This window comes from Dipodomys ordii, unplaced genomic scaffold (assembly GCF_000151885.1).
Source record: "Dipodomys ordii isolate 6190 unplaced genomic scaffold, Dord_2.0 Scaffold20, whole genome shotgun sequence".
Lineage (NCBI taxonomy): Eukaryota > Metazoa > Chordata > Mammalia > Rodentia > Heteromyidae > Dipodomys > Dipodomys ordii.
In genome coordinates this window covers 21377923-21396978 of record NW_012267236.1, presented here as the reverse complement: position 1 = coordinate 21396978, position 19056 = coordinate 21377923, and the positions used below count along the sequence as shown (strand labels likewise).

Here is a 19056-nt window from a genome sequence, read left to right as displayed (position 1 = left end):
GGTGGCTCAGTGGTAGAGCGCTTGCTTTGCATGCATGAGGCCCTGGGTTCAATTCCTCAGCACCACATAAGCAGAAAAAGCCAGAAGTGGTGCTGCAGCTCAAGTGGTAGAGCGCTAGCCTTGAGCTGAGGAGCTGAGGGACAGTGCCCAGGCCCAGAGTTCAGGCCCCACAACTGACAGGGGGGGCGGGGGGAGAGGGAGAGAGAGAAGGGAAAAGATCTCATTTGAACCACACATTTAGGAAAATCCACTGCGGACTTTGGTGTGCATGCTTAGCACGGGTGGTGACAGCTCAGCCAGGTGACTACAGATGAGCCGCCCTTGACCTGGCTCTCCACCCTCCAGACCCTTTGACACGTCAGCCACTATGACAGTGGCAGGGGGCGATGGGACAGAGGGGGAGACCCCAAAGAGAGTGCGGCACCCTCTCATCTCTCCAGAGCAGCTGCTTTTTCCTGAAAAACAGAACCATCCACTTGTTCTTGTTCCGGCCTCTCTGGCCAGAGCTCAGCCCCTGAGCTGCTCCAAGTCAGACTGGCCAAGCCAGTGTGGAGGGGATAGCAGTGCAGGAGGAGGCGGAGGAATGTACAGTGGTCCCTTGAACTCAGATGGAGCAAGGCTTTGACTTTTCCTGCTTAAAAATATTAAGATATGGGCTGGGAAGGTGGCTCAGCGGTAGAGCGCTAGCCTTGCATGCATGAGGCCCTGGGTTCGATTCCTCAGCACCACATAAACAAAAAGAAAAAAGCCAGAAGTGGCACTGTGGCTCAAGTGGTAGAGCGCTAGCCTTGAGCTGAAGAGCTGAGGGACAGCGCCCAGGCCCAGAGTTCAGGCCCCACGACCGGACCCAAAAAAAAAAAATTAAGATGTGAAAGCTGGGCGCCAGTGGCTCACACCTGTCATTCTAGCTATTCAGGAGGCTGAGATCTGACAAGATCACAGTTCAAAGCCAGCCCGGGCAGGAAAGTCCGTGAGACTCATCTCCAATAAATCACCAGAAAACGGGAAGTGGTGCTGTGGCTCAAGTGGTAGAGCGCTAGCCTTGAGCTGAAGAGCGTGTATATATATGTATATATATATATACACATACATATATATGTATATACACACACACATATAGGAATTTTGCTTTATTCTATTTCCTCTTTTATTCATCCTGTTAACCTTTTCTTGTATTAATATTTTTATTGGCTTACATTAGTGATACAGAAGGTGATTTCATTGTTAAACTTCCACATGTTTGCAGTGTATCCAGTCCATCTCACTCTCTCTGCCACTCCCAGTATTAAGAACTTTAGGTGATGCTAGTTCACTGGAATTACACTAGTTGATGTTTGACTGGCTGCAGAAAATACAGCCTCTGGCCACAGGAGGGCGCCTGGAACCTTCACATTCAGAGCACTTCCTCCGTCTCACAGGTCCTGCCTCTATCAAGGTCCTACGTATGCACCTGCTAATGTGCCAGGATGTGCTCTTTGCTTCTTGCTTTTTTTTTTTTTTTTGCCAGTCCTGGGACTTGAACTCCGGGCCTGGATATAGTCTCTGCACCACTTTATCCTTAAGGCTAATGCTCTACCACTTGAGCCACAGCACCACTTCCAGCTTTTTCTGAGTCATTTACTCGAGATAAGCATCTCACGTACTTTCCTGCCCAGGCTGGCTTCAAACCACATTCCTCAGATCTCAGCCTCCCTACTGTTCTTTGCTTTTATTGTTGTTAAAAGAATAACTACAAACAGCCAGGCACCAGTGGTTGACACCTGTAATCCTAGCTACTCAGGAGGCTGAGGTCTGAGGATTGTGGTTCAAAGCCAGCCTGGAAAGGAAAGTCTGTGAGATTTTTTATTTCCAAATAACCACACATACCCTAAAAAAAAAAAAAGGAACTGTGGCTCAAGTGGTAGCCTTGAGTAAAAAAGCTCAGGGAGCATGCCCAGGCCCTGAGCTTAAGCTTCAGGGCCTGCACACACGAAAATAAACACAAACTTAGTAACTTCATAAAAATTTGTTTATCCCAGTCAATAGCTCTGAAGTCTGACACCGACGTCGCAGCTAAGGTCCAGACGTGGGCAGGGCCTGTCGCTTTTGAAGCGTCTATGGGAGACGCTGTTTCTGTACCTTCTCCACCCGCTGGAGGCTGCCCGTGTGCCTTGGCTCATGGGCCCTTCCATCTGCAGCGGCTAGTTGCAGTCGATGCTTCTCAGTTCATGCCCCTGTCCATCCACATACTGCCTCTCACTCTTCTACCTTCTGCTTGTTGGTGGGCCCTGCGGCTAGCTTGGGCTTCCTCAAAAGACTCAGCATCTCTTCTGCTCACCGCCCTTTTGCCATATGACCTGCCCTGCCCTCAACCCCCCAGGATCAGGTGTGTGCATCCTGGGGCACAGGAGCTTCTGGTGGGCTGCCGTTGACATACTTCTAGACAGTGAACTTATGCCCTGTGCTTTTCTCCCGTTTTTGATCTCAGAGCTGCTCTGGGCCAACACATTCCACATGAGCAGAAAACATCCTGTATGTGCTGGTTTTCAAAGGTGAACATCCCGCCGCGTGAAGCGCCACGTGACCCGGTGGCGTGGCTGGAAGCCCTCTGCCCCCACTATGCCGGTGATGGAGGTCTCTGGATTGCCCGGCTGCCCTGGCTCTGGACGGCTCTGTCTGGGCCTGTCTTTTCTGATGTCTGACCTCTTCTTATTTGGCACCTGTCAATTCATGTCAGCTGCCAGCTCTTAAAATTCTCCTTTTATGAGTCTGCCCCACAGCTGAAGAAACAAGAAGCAAGACATCTATCTTTTTGGCATCATTTCAGACATTATTTGGCATTATTTTTCCTTCCTAATTTCCGAAGCAGTAGTGATATTGCACTTTTCAGGAAAAGTCGGTCTATCCAAGAGACAAGAACTCTTTTTATTTTTTTGTCGTTGTGGGGCCTCCCGAGTAGCTAGAAATACAGGAGGAGCCACCAGCGCCCACCTGGCAACAACTCTTTCTCCAAGTTCATATATATCCCCAGCCCGTTGAATAGAGAAAAATTATGCTGACATTTGCTTCCTGCAGCAGTCCTTTTGTTCCTCATCACAGTAATAGAGGTGTGGCTCAAGAAGTAGAGCACCAGCCTTGAGCAAGCACTCAGGCTCCGAGTTCAAGTGTTGGTACAGACACAGAGTAACAAGTGATCATGTCTAGCTGACTTAACTCTTGAGTTCAACGCCTGCTGCAGGGCCCAAGGTCAGTCCCGTTAGTTGGTGACTCAAGAGTCCAAACTGCTAAATGGCTCTTTGTAATGTCTTGGGACTTCCTTTAACATTTTTTTTTTTGTCATGGGGCTTGAACTCTGGGCCTGGGCGCTGTCCTTCAGCTCTTCAGCTCAAGGCTAGCGCTCTACCACTTGAGCCACAGTGCCACTTCTGGTTTTCTGGTGGTTTATTGGAGATAAGAATCTCATGGACATTCTTGCCCAGGCTGGCTTTGAACCGTGATCCTCAGATCTCAGCCTCCTGAGTAGCTAGGATTACAGGCATGAGCCACCGGTGCCCGGCTCCTTTAACAATTCTTGTGCCTACTGGGACTGAATTTGTTCCACTTTTGTGTGTGTCTGAAGGGTGCTTATTTCACTTTCTGTTTTAAAAGATCCTACTGCTGGGTATAAAATTCCACAGGGATTATTTTACAATAGTTGGCAGCAAACTTCAGAGCCCCGCTTCTGCTGAGAGTGTGATTACCGAACAAAGTCGTGTGGCTCTATTCTGTACATAGTTAGTTCCTCTTTTCCATAACTGTGTTTAAGATTTTCTCTTCACACTGGTTTTGAGCACTTTGATCCGTCTACTTGTGTTTCTTGTTCCTGGGGTTTGCTGAGCTTGTTGAGTTGCTTGAGAATCTATGGGTTTTTGGGTTTTGCTGTATTTGGAAATGTTTTTACCCACTCATTATTTCCAGTATCTTTTCTTCTTCTTTTGGCTTTCCAGTTATACATCTCTAAGGTACTTGAAGTTATCTAGAGCCCACTGGTTTTTTTTCTCTCTCTCTCTTTTTTTAATGTTACTTTAATTAGGGGTAGTTTCTACTGCTATATCCCAGAGTTCATTGAGTGAGTGTGAGTGTGTGTATGTAAGAGAGAAAAGTAGTAGGTCTTGAACTCAGTGCCTAATGTTCTTACTTGGCTTTTTCGCCCAAGGCTAGCACTCTGCCACAGCTCCTCTTCCAGCTTTGTAGTGGTTAATGGGATATAAGAGTCTATGGAAGCCGGGCGCTGGTGGCTCACGCCTGTCATCCTAGCTACTCAGGAGGCTGAGATCTGAGGATTGCGGTTCAAAGCCAGCCCGGACAGGAAAGTCTGTGAGACTTATCTCCAATAAACCACTGGAAAACCGGAAGTGGTGCTGTGGCTCAAGCAATAGAGTGCTAGCCTTGAACTGAAGAGCACAGGGACAGTGCCCAAGCCCAGAGTTCAAGCCCCACGACCAACCAAAAAAGAAGAGTCTATGGAGTTTGTCTACCAGGGCTAGCTTTGTACTGTGATTCTCAGATCTGAGCCTCCTGTATAGTTAGGATTACAGGCATGAGCCACCAACATCTAGATACTTCACTGATCCTTTGCCCGATCTAAACTGCTATTCCTATGCAGTGTAACTTTTCATCTCAGACATGGTAGTTTTCATCTGTGGAAGTTCAAGCAGGGTCTGTTTTATATTGTTCGTGTCTCTGTTTACTCTTTTGTAGTGCTGGGGAGTGAACTCGGGGCCTGGTACACACTAGACAATCTCTCTACCACTAAGCCACCCTCGCAGCCCAGGTTGGTGGGGGTTTCCGGCAGTTTTTGAACATGCATGGTACAGCCCCACTGACTGGCTTAATGTCCTTGCCTGACATCTCTGTGTCAGTTCTGGATCAGCAACAGGGGCTTGATTGTCCCCTCTCCCTCAGGCAGGTTGTCCTGCCTTTTGCCCACCTGGCCATTCACTGGACATGTGGCCTTGTCAGTTTACCTCTTTGGGACTGGATGTTTCTTGTCTTCAGCCTTGTCCTGAGACCAAAGTAAGCGCCTGGGGACAAGCAGCATCCTTGGGCACCTGGTTTCATGACTTGCGAGCATGCGAGCATTGTGAGCCAGGCTTTCCTGGGTGCTCACGTCTGTCCTCGGTGAGCCCTGGGAGCTTCCCGTGTGATCGCACCATTTTCTCCCCATCTGAGACTCAGCCACTGGGTCTCTCATCGTTGCAAATGGTTTTTCCCCAGCCATGGGTAATTCCCGTGAATTGTCCACTTGGGGACAGTCGAGAATCCTTTGAAGATGTCTAGAGATGGGCCCCGTGGCGGATCCGCTTTCCCTCCTCGCTGCAGTGAGCACCTGCTCCCCTCCCAACCACAGCCTGGACGGCTCTGGGAGCAGTGAGCAGCGCAGCCGAACCAGCTCACCCAGAGCTGGGCCCTTCAGGCCTTCAGAATACCATATCTAAAGCTCAGCACTGGTGGCTCATGCCTGTAATCCTAGCTACTCAGAAGGCTGAGATCTGAGGATCATGGTTCAAAGCCAGCCCCGGCAGGAAAGTCCATGAAACTCTTATCTCCAATAAACCAGCAGAAAACCGGAAGTGGCACTGTGGCTCAAGTAGTCGAGCGCTCGCCTTGAGCTGAAGAGCTGAGGGACAGCGCCCAGGCCCAGAGTTCAAGCCCCGTGACTGACCAAAAAAAAAAAAAAAGTACTTCATTTAAGCATTTTTCCAGTTTGGGTTGTTTTCAGGATAGAGTCAAAAGCTCCATCTTGAGTAGAAACAGAAGTTCCTTTTATTTTGTGTGTATGTGTGTCTGTCTGTCTGTCTGTGTCTGTGTTTGCTGGTCATAGGGCTTGAACTCGGGGCCTGGGCTCTGTCCGTGAGCTTCCTTTGCCCAAGGCTTCTTCCACTTAAGCCACAGCTCTAACTTTCAGCTTTTTTGGTAATTTAGTGGACATGAGAGTCTCTCAGACTTTCCTGTCTGGGCTGGCTTTGAACCACAATCCTCAGATCTCGGCCTCCTGAGTAACTAGGACTGCAGGCATGCTTTTTCAATAAGGAAGGAATGTCTTATTTTGTCACACTGCCTATTTGAGGGGTACAGTTTGTCATCAAAATGAAGTAACTGATAGCCAATGAGAAAGGACTAAGAGATAGAGGCTGTTCAGTAGTCGGGGAATGGCGGCCCTCCCAGTCTTCCTGGGTCAGCGTGCGGCAGTCCTGCGTGGCGGTTTTCACAGACGAGCTAGCGGGTTAGCACCTAGAGCAGGCAGCTATTCTGATTTTTTGTTTTGTTTGTTTTGTTTTGCTGGTTCTAGGTTTGAATTCTGCATCTTAAGCACTATTCCTGAGCTGCTTCTGCTCAAGGCTAGTGCTCTACCACTGGAGCCACGGCCCCACTTCCAGCCTTTATTTGGTAGTTTATTGGAGATAAGCGTCTCACTGACGTTCCTGCCTAGGCTGGTTTCCAACCATGATCCTCAGATCTCAGCCTCCTGAGGTGCTAGGATTACGGGGTGAGCCACCGGTATCCAGCTAGGTGTTCTAATTTTTAAAAGTGATCCTTAAGCCAGGCACTGGAGGCTCACACCTGTCATCCTAGCTACTCAGGGGGCTGAGATTTGAAGATCATGGTTCACAGCCAGCCTGGGCAGGAAAAATCCATAAGACTCTATCTCCAATTAACCACCAGAAAAACCAGAAGTGGTGTTATAGCTCAAAGTGATAAAGTATTAGCTTTGAGGAAAAAGAGCTTAGGGCAGTGTCCAAGCTCTGAGTTCAAGCCCCATGACCGACAAATAAATAAATGTATCTGTGATTTATTCCATACAGTTAAAAATAATTTGTGGCGAGCCGGGTACCAGTGACTCATGCCTGTAATCCTAGCTACTCAGGAGGCTGAGATCTGAGGATTATAGTTCAAAGCCATCCTGGGCAGGAAAGTCCATGACACTCTTATCTCCAGTTAACCACTAGAAAACTGGAAGTGGCACTGTGGTTCAAGTGGTAGAGCGCTAGCCTTGAGCTGAAGAGTTCAGGGACAGTGCCAGGCCCAGAGTTCAAGCCTCATGGCCAACAAAAAAAAAAATAATAATAATAATAATTCGTGGAGTGAGAATAAAAGAACAAGCTGGGCACGGTGGCTGACGCCTGTAATCCTAGCTACTCAGGTAGGTAAATCTGAGGATCGAGGTTCAAAGCCATCCCGGACAGGAAAGCCCGTGAGACTCTTATCTCTAATAGAACACTGGAAAACCAGAAGTGGCATTGTGGCTCAAGTGGTAGAGCACTCGCCTTGAGCTGAAGAGCTGAGGGACAGCACCCAGGCCCAGAGTTCAAGGGCCACAGCCAGAAAAAAAAAAGGAACAAAAGACACTGTATGGAAGGAAATGTACTCATTACCTGATTCATATAATTGTACTTCTTCTGTACAACATCTCTATAATAACAATAACAACGAAGTAAATTAATTTAAAAAAATAATTTGTGGGGCTGGGAAGGTGGCTCAGTGGTAGAGTGCTTGCCTTGCATGCATGAAGCCCTGGGTTCGATTCCTCAGCACCACATAAACAGAAAAAGTCAGAAGTGGCACCTGTGGCTCAAGTGTAGAGCACTAACCTTGAGCTGAAGAGCTGAGGGACAGTGCCCAGGCCCAGAATTCAGGCCTCACAACGGGCAAAAAATAAATAAATAAAAAATAATTTGTGGGGCTGGAAACATAGCTCAGTGGTAGAATACTTGCCTTGCATGCATGAAGCCCTGGGTTTGATTCCACAGTACCACATACACAGAAAAAGCCAGAGATGGTGCTGTGGCTCAGGTGGTAGAGTGCTAGCCTTGAGCAAATGAAGCTTAAGGACAGTGCCCAGGCCCTGAGTCCAAGCCCCAGGCCTGGCAAATAATAATAATAATAATTGGAGGTATGGCTCAGATGATAAAGCACCAACTAATGAGTGAAAGCCTCAGATACCGTCTGAGTCCCAGTCTCGGACAAAATAATAATAGTAATATTTGCATAATAGGCTTTTTTTTTTTTGTCAGTGGTAGGGCTTGAACTCTAGGCCTAGATGCTGTTCCTCAGCACTTCAGCTCAAGGCGAGTGCTCTACCACTTGAGCCACAGCACCACTTCGGGCTTTTTCTGTTTATGTGGTGCTGAGGAATTGAACCCAGAGCCTCATGCATGTGAGGCAAGCGCTCTACCACTGAGCCACCTTCCCAGCCCCTGTATAATAGGCTTTTAAGAGCAAAGCACTAGGATAGACAACTAATTTAGTAAGAAGTTCACTTCCAGAGAAGAAGTGGACAAGAGTTGACTGTTGGAAAGAAGGTCAGACCCACTAGACTCTTGTCTTGTCTCCTATTCCCGCAGGGAGCCGAACGGAAAATCAGGGATGAAGAACGAAAGCAAAGTAAAAGAAAAGGCAAGTGTCCTGACCCCAGCTCCCGGGTGAATGCCTGTAAGTAGCATGTCCGGCCAGCCTCAGCCAATCCAGGGTGCTGTGTGCCTCTGTGCCCAGCAGAGGCTGGGGGTGGGGTGGGGTGGGGTGAGGGCGGGGCTGTGACAGAAGGGGCGGGGCTGAGTCTCAAGGGTTGCCTGCCGAACTGCAGACTGGTCTTGGGTTTTCCCGTGTGCAGGCATTGTGGATGGTCAGTTCAGGTGGCTGCTTCCAGTCCTGAAAACAGATGCATGCTCCCTGAGCTTCCCAGTCTGGTCTGGCTCAATTTATAGAACTAATGACAATGCCCTGAAAATTCAGGATGTCTTCATTGTAGATGAGGGTCGTTCCCAGAATCCTTGAGGCTTCTGCTTTGGCATTTCTCCAAGAGTATGTGAGGGTATCTGTCTGTCTCTGTCTCTCTGTCTCTTACTCTCCCTCTCCCCCCTCCCCATCTTGTCTTGCTATGCAACCCAGGCTGGTCTTGAACTTGTGATCCTCCTGTATCTTGCAGATATTACAGATATTCACCACTATACCCAGTTTTGTCCTTTTTAAGAAAATGTGACCAGTATTCATATTCACAAAACTCGGTATCTGAAGGTCTACCAGGGAGAAAAGTGTTGTAGTGTCTCGTCTGTGGTCCGGTGCTTCTGGCATGTTCTATGAACTGTTGGGTCCACAGCACATGGGTCAGGATTCTCCCCTTGGCATCAGAATGCTGCTTGCTAAACCCCCTGCTGAGTGCATCAAGGCCAGATGATGGGGAGAGGGACCCCAAGCTTAATAAATTAAACACTAGTATGCTTACTCTTCCTTCTCATTTTTGGTCATCTGAGGTTTGAACTCAGGGCTTTGCACTTGCTAGGAAAAGACAGTAGCACTCCAGACACTGTTTCTTTATTTTAATAGTGTCTCATTTTCGGGGGAGGAGAGAAGGTGCCAGTCTTGGGGCTTGAACTGTGGGTGTTTCCACTTCTGACCTATTTGTGGTTAATTGGAGATGAGAGTCTCAAGGACTTTCTTGCCCTGGCTGGCTTCAAACTGTGAGCCTCAGATCTTGGCTACCTTACAGGCGCGAGCTACCAGCACCCAGCAGTAGTATCTCTTTGTTCCAGTCTTCATTCCACAGTTCTCCCACCTACGCCTCCTGCGTGGCTGGGATGGCAGGCACGCTCTGTCACATCCCACTTTATCTTTTGAGATAGAGTCTCCTAACTCCTCCTGTCCCGGCTGGTCTTGAACTTCAGTAGTTGGGATTTAGACTTGTACTCTTAAGCTCAGCATGGAGACTCTTGATTCATTCTGAAGACAAATGGAGGCTAAGGTGGGATTGCTTCCAGATTGTATTCATATCATGACAAGTTTTCGCCTTCTACATGAAAACTAAATGTTCTATATCTGTGTGTGTGTGTGTGTGTGTGTGTGTGTAAATACCTCTGACTATTGGTCTTGACAGGTGTTCATTTGATTTTATTCTGAGTGCACGCAGCAAATCCCTCAACGTGAACTCTGCTTTTTCTTTTGGTGCAGCCCCATAACCTGAGCCTTAGAGTGCCATCCTCAATTTCTTCAACTTTGAAGGAAATGTTGTGCCTGTTTCCAGCCTTATAGATAGAATCTGCTGATGTTGGCATCTTCATTTTTTTCTAGTTTCTGATGTCAAAGTGCCGCTGCTTCCCTCACACAAACGAATGGACATCACGGTGTTCAAGCCCTTCCTCGACCTCGACACACAGCCTGTGCTCTTCATTCCTGACGTGCACTTTGCCAGCCTGCAGCGGGGCGCCCATGTAGGTAGCCGGCGGGGGTGGGGGGGCTGCAGGGCCCAGCTCAGACGTTCTCTAGCATTATTCATGGCACCTAGGAGCCACCTTCAGTGAGGTTGACCAGTTGGCTGGATCTCTGGAACATTCAGTTATGGTGACATGACTCCCACGCCATACATATTAGGCATTGACTTGAAAATGCAGACTGTCAGCATAATTCTATCAGTTTTCTTTCATTCATTCATCCACTCATTGATTCAATCATGTCTTAGCTCATTTAAAGGCTTCTAGAATAGCACAGCAGTTTGGAATTTGAGTCTGTGCTCTTGGGAGTTTAACTTGAGTGATAACCTGTGTCGGATAGCCCTATAAAGAATCTCCAGGGCTGGGAAGGTGGCTCAGTGGTAGAGCGCATGCTTTGCATGCCAGAGGCCTTGGGTTCAATTCCTCAGCACCACATAAGCAAAAAGAAAAAAGCCAGAAGTGGCGCCGTGGCTCAAGTGGTAGAGCGCTAGCATTGAGCTGAAGAGCTGAGGGACAGTGCCCAGGCCCAGAGTTCAGGCCCCATGACCAGACCCAAAAAAAAACAACAACAAGAATCTCCAGTGTTGTGCTCCTATAAACAACTAACTTATGGTCTGACAAAATTAATACCAGGAAACTGGAACATGTGTTTTTTTAAGAAAAGTAAATTATATGAATTTTAAAAAATAACATCCCAAGGTTTTTTCTCATGGTTCCAGTGCTGAATTATCATCAGCATCTTAGTTACTAATGCTAATTTTGTTGGTTTGTTTTTAAGTCACAGTCTGCTTTGTGGTAAAAGCTTACCAGAGACAGGCGCTCAGTCAAGTGGGACTTGCTGAGCCAGATAAACAGAAGGGCTTGGGCCAGGGACCCAGCAGCCAGATGTGGAAGGAGTACTTAGCCAAGGCACGGTAGTCAGGGAAGAGCTTGTGGAAGGCAAGCGAGCCTCAGTGGACTTTTGGGAAAGGACCGAGTAGTAGTAAACACTTCGGGCTTTGGACCATGGAATCTCTGTTGTGCCATTCTGGTGCCAAAGCGGCTGCACACAATACCTAAGTGAACGCATCTGGCCCTGTTCCTCTAAATGCTTTATTTACAGAGCAGGCTTCAACTAGATTTGGCTATTTTAGAGAAGTTCAAGCTAGTATAAAATTCTAGATATTAAAAAATAAGACTACAGGAATTTGCATTTTTTAAAAAAGCAGTTGATGTTAGATGCATCAAATTGAGAATGATTCCTAATTTCAGAATAAATTACATTCTGATTTATTTTGAGCCTATGTGAAAAGCAATCTGTGGTTTTATTTTTTCCCTTAGGTTCTTTCTATTGCTTCAGAAGAATTGGAGGGCGAAGGGTAAGATTTTATGTTGTTTGTCTTTTATGAACATTTTTATTTTGAAGTAATCTCAAACGTAGCAAAAAAAATTGCAGATACAGTACAAGAAAGTCCCTTTTCTCCTAAGGGATTTCAGTGCCATGGTTCCTGAGCATGCTGGGCGCACCCCCCTCCCCCCATCAGCAGGGCCATCCACAGCGGGCCACCAGGGGGCGCCATTGCTACCATGCGGTGTCCACGCAGAGCCCAGCTTTGTTCCAGCCCAGAACCACATAGTGTACTTGCTGTCATGGTTCTTTACTCGCCTTTGGTCTGGAACAGTCTTGGCCTTCCCTGCCTTTGCCTATGGTGGCCGTCTTCGTTTTGGCCTCATGGTCAGCATCGGCCTGACACCCTGGCAGGACTGTCCTTCCTCCCTTGGTTCTCAGCTCAGTCTCATTCTCCATTAAACTTTCCATTTGTTCACTAGTTGGTTTGTGAAGGCGTGAGCCACTGCTGCCCTTCCCTTGGACACATTGCCCCAGAGCTGGCCAGGGGGAGCCTTTGCAGCTGTCCCAGGCTCTTTCCGGCCTGGCCCTCCTTCCTGGACCGCTGTCCTGTGCCCTGCCAGACACTGGTGTTTCCCTCTCTAGCTCAGACCCAGCCTTTTCTGCAAGATAGCCTGCTTCCCTCTGTGGAGTCTGGAGTCCAGGATGGGCCTCTGGTGTGCCCCTGGTCCTGGGCCCACTTTCCCATCCCCGTACCTGGCAGCCGCTTTGCAGATGCCTGCACACTGAGGGGCTGCTCGACCCCTCTCTGCCAGGCGACCCTCCAGCCTTCTTGTCCCTTCTGACAGCTTTAGGACTAAAATTTTCAAGAAGTGGGAAGTTCTGCTTTGGGGCTGAAATCTCCCTTTCTCTTGATCTAGAACAATGCATGATGAGAGAAAAACAAAAGCCAGTGCATGACGGGAAAGAGAGCCTAGGTGTTGCTTCCATGTTCATTCCTCAGCTTAGCCCCTCCGTCCTTCACCACCTCCCACCCTCAGTGGTTTAGCCTTGGGGCCTCCCTCCGGCGCTTTCACTGAATAGAATACCTGTTGTATATTAGGAGCTGAGCCGCACAGGCATTTGAAGGCCTTAAACTCTATTGCTGAGGTGGTCTCAAATGCCTTTCTCCATTTTTAGTTATTTGACTCTTTTCTTGCACACCTCGGTGAGCACAGGCCCGTGGAGTCACGCAGATCTGGGCTCCCTTCCTCACACTCTGTGTGCACTACTCTTTTCTTTCCATGGACTGGAAGTATGCTAAACCCTTTGAAGCTACGCTCTGATGCTCATCTCAGTCCTCTCACGATCATCCCGCCAGCCTGGAGAAACCTGAACTGTGAACCAACACTTTTTTTTTTCCAGTCCTAGGGCTTGAACTCAGGGCCTGGGCACTGTCCCTTAGCTCTTCAGCTCAAGGCTAGCACTCTACCACTTGAGCCACAGCGCAACTTCCAGCTTTTTCTGTTAATGTGATACTGAAGAATGGAACCCAGGGCTTCACACCACTAGGCACACACTCTGCCACTGAGCCACATTTCCAGCCCCAACCAACATGCTTTGACCGTAGTGTTCCATCTCACATAAGTTGCAAAGATTCCCTCTTGGGCCTCAGTGGCTCATGCCTGTAATCCCACCCATTCAGGAAGCTGAGATGGACATGGTTCAAACTAGCCCTGGCAGGAAAGTCCTGAGATGCTCATCTTCAATAAACTACCCCAAAAAAGCCAGAAATGGAGCTGTGGCACAAGTGGTAGAGAACCAGGCTTGAGTAACAGAAGCTCAGAACCAGACTCTAAGACCGAGCCCTAGTACTGACACAGAAAAAGGGAAAGAAAAAAAGATTCCTTCTTACCCGAGGCATAAAAATCTGTGATTCCTTAAAGCTAAACAGTACTGCCAATTCTCCTTTTCTCGTTCTGTTCTGCTAGCCTACTCACACTGTCTCGAGCTGGGCGTGGCAGTGCTTGCTTAGAGGCTGTGGCAGGAGGCTTGTCAGTTTGAGGCCAACCTCAGCTGTATAGTAAGTCCCAGACCCACAGAGGCTCCTGTAACAGGACCCTCTCTGAATAAATGAAACAGAACAAACGCTTGCACCCTCCTTTGGTAGGCCGTGCAAGTTTGTCCAGTCCCTTCTCCTCTTGGGGAGCAGGCCCCATCCTGAGCAGGTAGCTGGGTCTAGTGAAGCCGGGATGGAGGAAGCGAGCAGGTCGGTCAGTCAGTGGTCCCGGGCCTGCCACGGAGCGTCACGCGCCCTGGCGCTGTCAGCATCTTACTCCGGACCTCAGAGTTTGTGCAAAACAATAAGGAAGCTGGGCCAGATAAAGAACGAGAGTCATTTTGAGTTTAAAAGTCAGCGCTGAGGGGCTGGGAAGGTGGCTCAGTGGTAGAGCACTTGCCTTACATGCATGAGGCCCTGGGTTCGATTCCTCAGCACCACATAAGCAGAGAAAAAAAAAGCTGGCAGTGGCGCTGTGGCTCAACTGGTAGAGTGCTAGCCTTGAGCTGAAGAGCTGAGGGACAGCACCCAGGCCCAGAGTTCAGGCCCCACAACTGGATCCCCCCCCCCAAAAAAAAATAAAAGCGCTGATAGATTTCCAACTCTTCGTTGGAAAGTCACACACTGTATCCGGTCACCCACAGGTCTGCCTTGAAAAGGGGGCCGTATGGAACGGAAGATGACTTCGCGGTCCCCCCTCCCGCGAAGCTGGGCCGGGCAGAAGAACCTAAGAGAGGTATGTTGGGCCCCATTACCGAGTGGGACTTCTCAGTCCACAGTGAGCACAGATGGCGCCTCGCACTGAATCCTGCCCTGAACCAGCACGGAGGGGCGGAGGTCGGGGTGCGGCCTGCTTCTCCATGCTTGTGTGAATTAACGTAGTCTTGTTCTCCGGCTACCCTCTTGCTCTGGACGGAAACCAGTGTTGCTGTACGTGCGGAAGGAGTCAGAAGAAGTCTTTGATGCCCTCATGCTCAAGACCCCGTCCTTGAAGGGCTTGATGGAGGCTGTAAGTAGGATACATGCAGCCATTCCCTTTCAAAAAAAAAAAAGATGGAGGTTGGGCAGGTGGCTCAGTGGTAGAGCACTTGCCTCGAATGCACGAGGCCCTGGGTTCCATTCCTCAGCACCACATAAGCAGAAAAAGCCCAAAGTGGCGCTGTGGCTCAAATGGTAGAGCGCTAACCTTGAGCTAAAGAGCTCAGGGACAGTGCCCAGGCCCAGAGTTCAGGCCTCACAAGCAACAAAGAGAAAGAAAGAGAAAAGAAAGAAAGAAAGGGAAGGGAGGGAGGGAGGAAGGAAGGAAGGAAGGAGAAGGGAAGGGGAGGGAAGGGAAGGGAGGGTCTCCCATGGTGTGGTGGTGACGCTGGTGGTCACAAGGAGACTGAGGCAGGAAGGCGTCTGGTTCAGGCAGCCAGCAGCGCGTAGCGAGACCCTGTCTAAAAACAGAAAGAAAAAGTGGTGGCCATGAGTCTGCCTTTTGTGCCGGATCTTCGCGGCACTGTGGAGGCCTTGCCCGAGCAGTTGAGAAGCCGCGTGTCATCAGTGTTGGTGTGAGTTTCTCACAGAGGCTGGCAGAGGCTGCAGTCAGCTGAGCCTCGTGCCCCCGGGCAGTGTCAGGCGATGGGCACAGAGCCACGCTCTGTGCCAGTTCCTGTGCTGGCTTTGCCCTGCCAAAATCTGACATCAGCCCTTGTCACATCTGCCAGCGTCAGGCCCCTGCAGACCGTAGGAATCTTTGGGATCACAGTGGCGTGTCCCCCGCTCTCCTGACGGCTGCTGTGTGTCCAGCTTGCCAGACAGTCGTGATCAGGGCCTGCCTCGCGGCAGGTGCTATGGTAGGCACTGGAGGACACCAGTGAGCGGCACGGGGCCAAGACACAATAAAATCAGCAGGGAAATCCGTACGTCAGCGGGCACTGGTGGCCTATAAACCTCTGTGCCCAGGAGGCTGAGAGGTGAAGACTGCAGTTCAATGGCAGCCTGGGCAGGAAAGTTCACGACTCTTCCCTGTGTTAACCACCACAGTGCTGGAGGCAGAGCTGTAGCTCAGGTCGTAGAGCGCCCTCCTTAAGCAAACTAGTTAAGGGACCAGCACCCAGGCCCTGAGTTCAAGCCCCAGTACTGGCTCAAAAAAGAGAATACATGACTCCTGCTTTGTGGTGGTCGCTGCTGCTTCCTCTTCAGCCAGCCCTGAGCCCGCCAGGCGAGCTCTGTTGCCTGATCAGGGCAGGCAGGGTCTGAAAGCCCCTGCTGATTTTGTGGGCTGATTTTATGTATACACACCCGCCTCTAGAGCGAGGCCTTTCCGCATTTGGCCAGGGTGCTGGTGATGGCGTGGCGCGCGCCACCATGCATTTGTCAGACCGCAGGGAGTGAACTGGGCTTGAGGAAGTGCAGCGGTACGCATTCATTGAGGCAGCGATGCTGGGAGGAGGGCGGTGCGCGAGAAGTCTCATCTGCCCATCTTCCCACACACCTAAAACCTCACTAGAAAGGTAGAGCTGTGCGTGTGTGAGTGTGCGTGTGTGTGTGTGTGTGTGTGTGTGTGTGTGTGTGTCCCTCCTGGGGATTAAACTCAGGGCCTGCACACTATCCCTGAGCTTTTTCACTCAAGGCTAGCACTCTTCCACTTGAGCCACAGCTCCATTGACAGAGCCTATTAATTAAAAAATAACAAAACTATAACCAGGTAATCTACTCACCTTGTCCTAGTTCTAGACATTGTATATGTGCTTATGTGTGTGTGTACATGCATGTATGTGTGTATGCTGGTCCGTGTGTACATACATGTATGTGTATGCTGGTCCGTGTGTACATACATGTATGTGTGTATGCTGGTCCTGGGGTTTGAACTCAGAGCCTGAGCACTGTCCCTGAGCTTTTTTGCTTAAGGCTAGTGCTACCACGTGGGCCACAGCTCCACAGCTAGCTTTTTTGGTGGTTAACTGGAGATGAGAGTCTCGGACTTTCCTGCTGGGGCTGGCTTGAACTGTCATCCTCAGATCTCAGCCTCCTGCGTAGCTAGGATGCCAAGTGTCAGCCACTGGCGCTGGGCAGCACATTTTTCTCAGGCATGAGGCTTACCTCTCTTCAAAGGTGGTGATAGCATCCCTCCTCTGCCGCCACATGGCCTGGCTCTTTCCCGTCTTTGTATATGAGGGGACTTGAGGCAGGACAATCATGAGTTTGAGCCCACCCTGGCTACAGTCAGATCCTGCCTCAAAAGAAAGAAAAAGGAAGAGGGAGGGAGGGAAGGAGGGGTGCGTGTGTGTGTGTGTGTGTGTGTGTAAAAAGGAAGAGGGAAGGAGGGAGGGGTGCGTGTGTGTGTGCGTGTGTGTATGTGTATGTGATTAAACGTGAAGACAGCACTTGGTAATTATTTTTCTCCATTCTTTCAGATCTCAGACAAATACGATGTGCCCCATGACAAGATTGGGAAAATATTCAAGAAGTGCAAAAAAGGGTGAGCAGCAGCGGTGGCCGTCTGTGCTGGGGACGCAGCCTGTGCCGCGGCGGGTGGCCCGCGGGGGGCGGGGCCCGCGGGGGGCGCCCCGCCACAGTGCGCTTTTCCTTCTTACCCTCTCCACCTGAGCCTCGTCTGCCTTCCAGGCTCATCTTGGCAGATGGGTTTGGTTTGGTTTGGTTTCCAAGTCAAATCTGAATTTGCTTGTCCCGGGCCTGGCTGCGGCGCAGAGGCTCCCGTTGCTGGGTGCACGGGGAGAGTCACTAAGGGCATCAAAAGCTGCTGCCCACCCCGCCGTGCCAGGTGTGAGCAGGCTGCGAGGGGCAGCGCCCCACCCGCCGCTTCATCGCATTTTCCCATTGCGTTTGGGAGATCTGAGGCGCCGGGCAGCGCGAGGGGCCTCGCCGAGGTCACCTGGCTTGCTGACAATGCAGCCCTGACACGGAGCAGTTTCGCCTGGCTCCAAGCCTTGGTCTTTTCTGCTTGAGCATGCTACCCTGAGCTAGTTTTCTAGTTATCTAACATTACTTCTTTGTCAGAAATGAATTTATTCTGTTCCACTGGTCTGTCTTGCGTGTCTGTGCCATGTGGCATGGATTAGCAGGGAATATAGCATAGGAACTTTCTGGCTTAATCTCAGCCAGATCCCAGTGGGATGTCTGTGTCTAGAGGACAGGTAAGGCTTACTTGTTTCAGCTTCGAGGATGCCTTCAGACAGGTCAGGGGCTGTGGCTTTGGATCTGGCAATGAGAATTAGCGATAAAGCTTTTGAAAGCTGCATCCTGAACGTTCTGTAGGTTTGGGAGTTGGTTTTTTTAAAACTGGGTACCATTTATCAAATGGCTACTCCATGCTGGAGAAACAAGGCAGACTTTTGCACTCACCGAGTGCACCCTGGAGCCGTCACCAGTCCCCTCCTCCCCCAGTGTCATCTGTCTTTGAAGCCAGGCACCGGGTTTGTCTCCGCTGCCCCAGTGTAATGTAATGTAAAGCCCCAATGTACTGCCCCAGCCAGTAACTCTGTTGTCACCCCGTGTCTCCTACCAGGATCCTGGTGAACATGGATGACAACATTGTGAAGCATTACTCTAATGAGGACACCTTCCAGCTGCAGATCGAGGAGGCGGCGGGCTCGTACAAGCTCACGCTGACGGAGATCTGAGCCTGCGCCCGCCCGCAGCCCCACGGGAGCCCAGTGGTGTCCCCGAGACCTGGCGGCCGTTGGGCCAGCAGAGGCACCCACGCCCCCTTGCAGATCCTGGCATGTCGGGGGAAAGAATTCCCTTTGCCTTGAGGATGGAGCTGCAGTTAATGTGTTGCATGGGCGGTTTTCAGATGACAGAGAGATCCGTAGATGAATTTGTGTGAATTTCTAATATATGTAGGAAATGCAAGGTGAAAACTCTTATTTCAGGACATAACTGGCTCTGGGAATCTTGATGCTATCTGCTGTGTTATTTATCAAAACCGTGGCGGGCTACCTGCTCTCTAATAGTAGGAGTGGGGAAGGCAAGAGGCGTAGCTTTAGGGGTTCTATGCTCTTAGACCCCACTTTAACTTTGCCTCAGGAAGTGGGCACAGTCCCTAAGGACAGGTCAGGGGCCAACCCCCCTCCCATCTCATCCAACAATGTTTACTAAATGACATGTTACCGAACCTTCCTTTGCAACTTCCTTGGACATATCAGCTGCCTTTCTTATGAAGAACATAAATGGGGTATAGTGTGAAATAAGACAGAGCTGCATTGTATATAAGTGCAATATCTTTTTGAAGGTCTGTGTCTGTAAATGTGTACATACATGTCTGATATAAATATATAATATATAACTGCCGTGTCTGTGTACAGAGAGTGAGGCGCACAGTGAGCTTTCCCTGGAAGACTTTCCCTAGAGACAGAGTTAAGTTATTTCTGGTAATGCAGCCCAAGCAGATACAATGGTGTGTTTTCTCCCACGCAGGACTGTGCCCTAGCCTAACAAGGCCTCAGATGACAGGGTATCTG

General features: G+C 49.8%; 1 protein-coding gene across 1 annotated transcript in view; it reads left to right on the top strand.

The window, feature by feature from the left end:
• Grhl1 (grainyhead-like 1 (Drosophila)) overlaps positions 1-18216 on the top strand; it is a 55709-nt gene extending 37493 nt beyond the window's left edge. Inside the window, exons 10-16 of the mRNA XM_013013561.1 lie at positions 8364-8451; positions 10084-10223; positions 11544-11581; positions 14233-14324; positions 14512-14597; positions 16990-17054; positions 18102-18216. Of these exons, the coding sequence (XP_012869015.1) occupies positions 8364-8451; positions 10084-10223; positions 11544-11581; positions 14233-14324; positions 14512-14597; positions 16990-17054; positions 18102-18216 (624 nt within the window). The remainder of the gene's footprint in view (positions 1-8363; positions 8452-10083; positions 10224-11543; positions 11582-14232; positions 14325-14511; positions 14598-16989; positions 17055-18101) is intronic.
• The last annotated feature ends 840 nt before the right edge of the window (positions 18217-19056 follow it).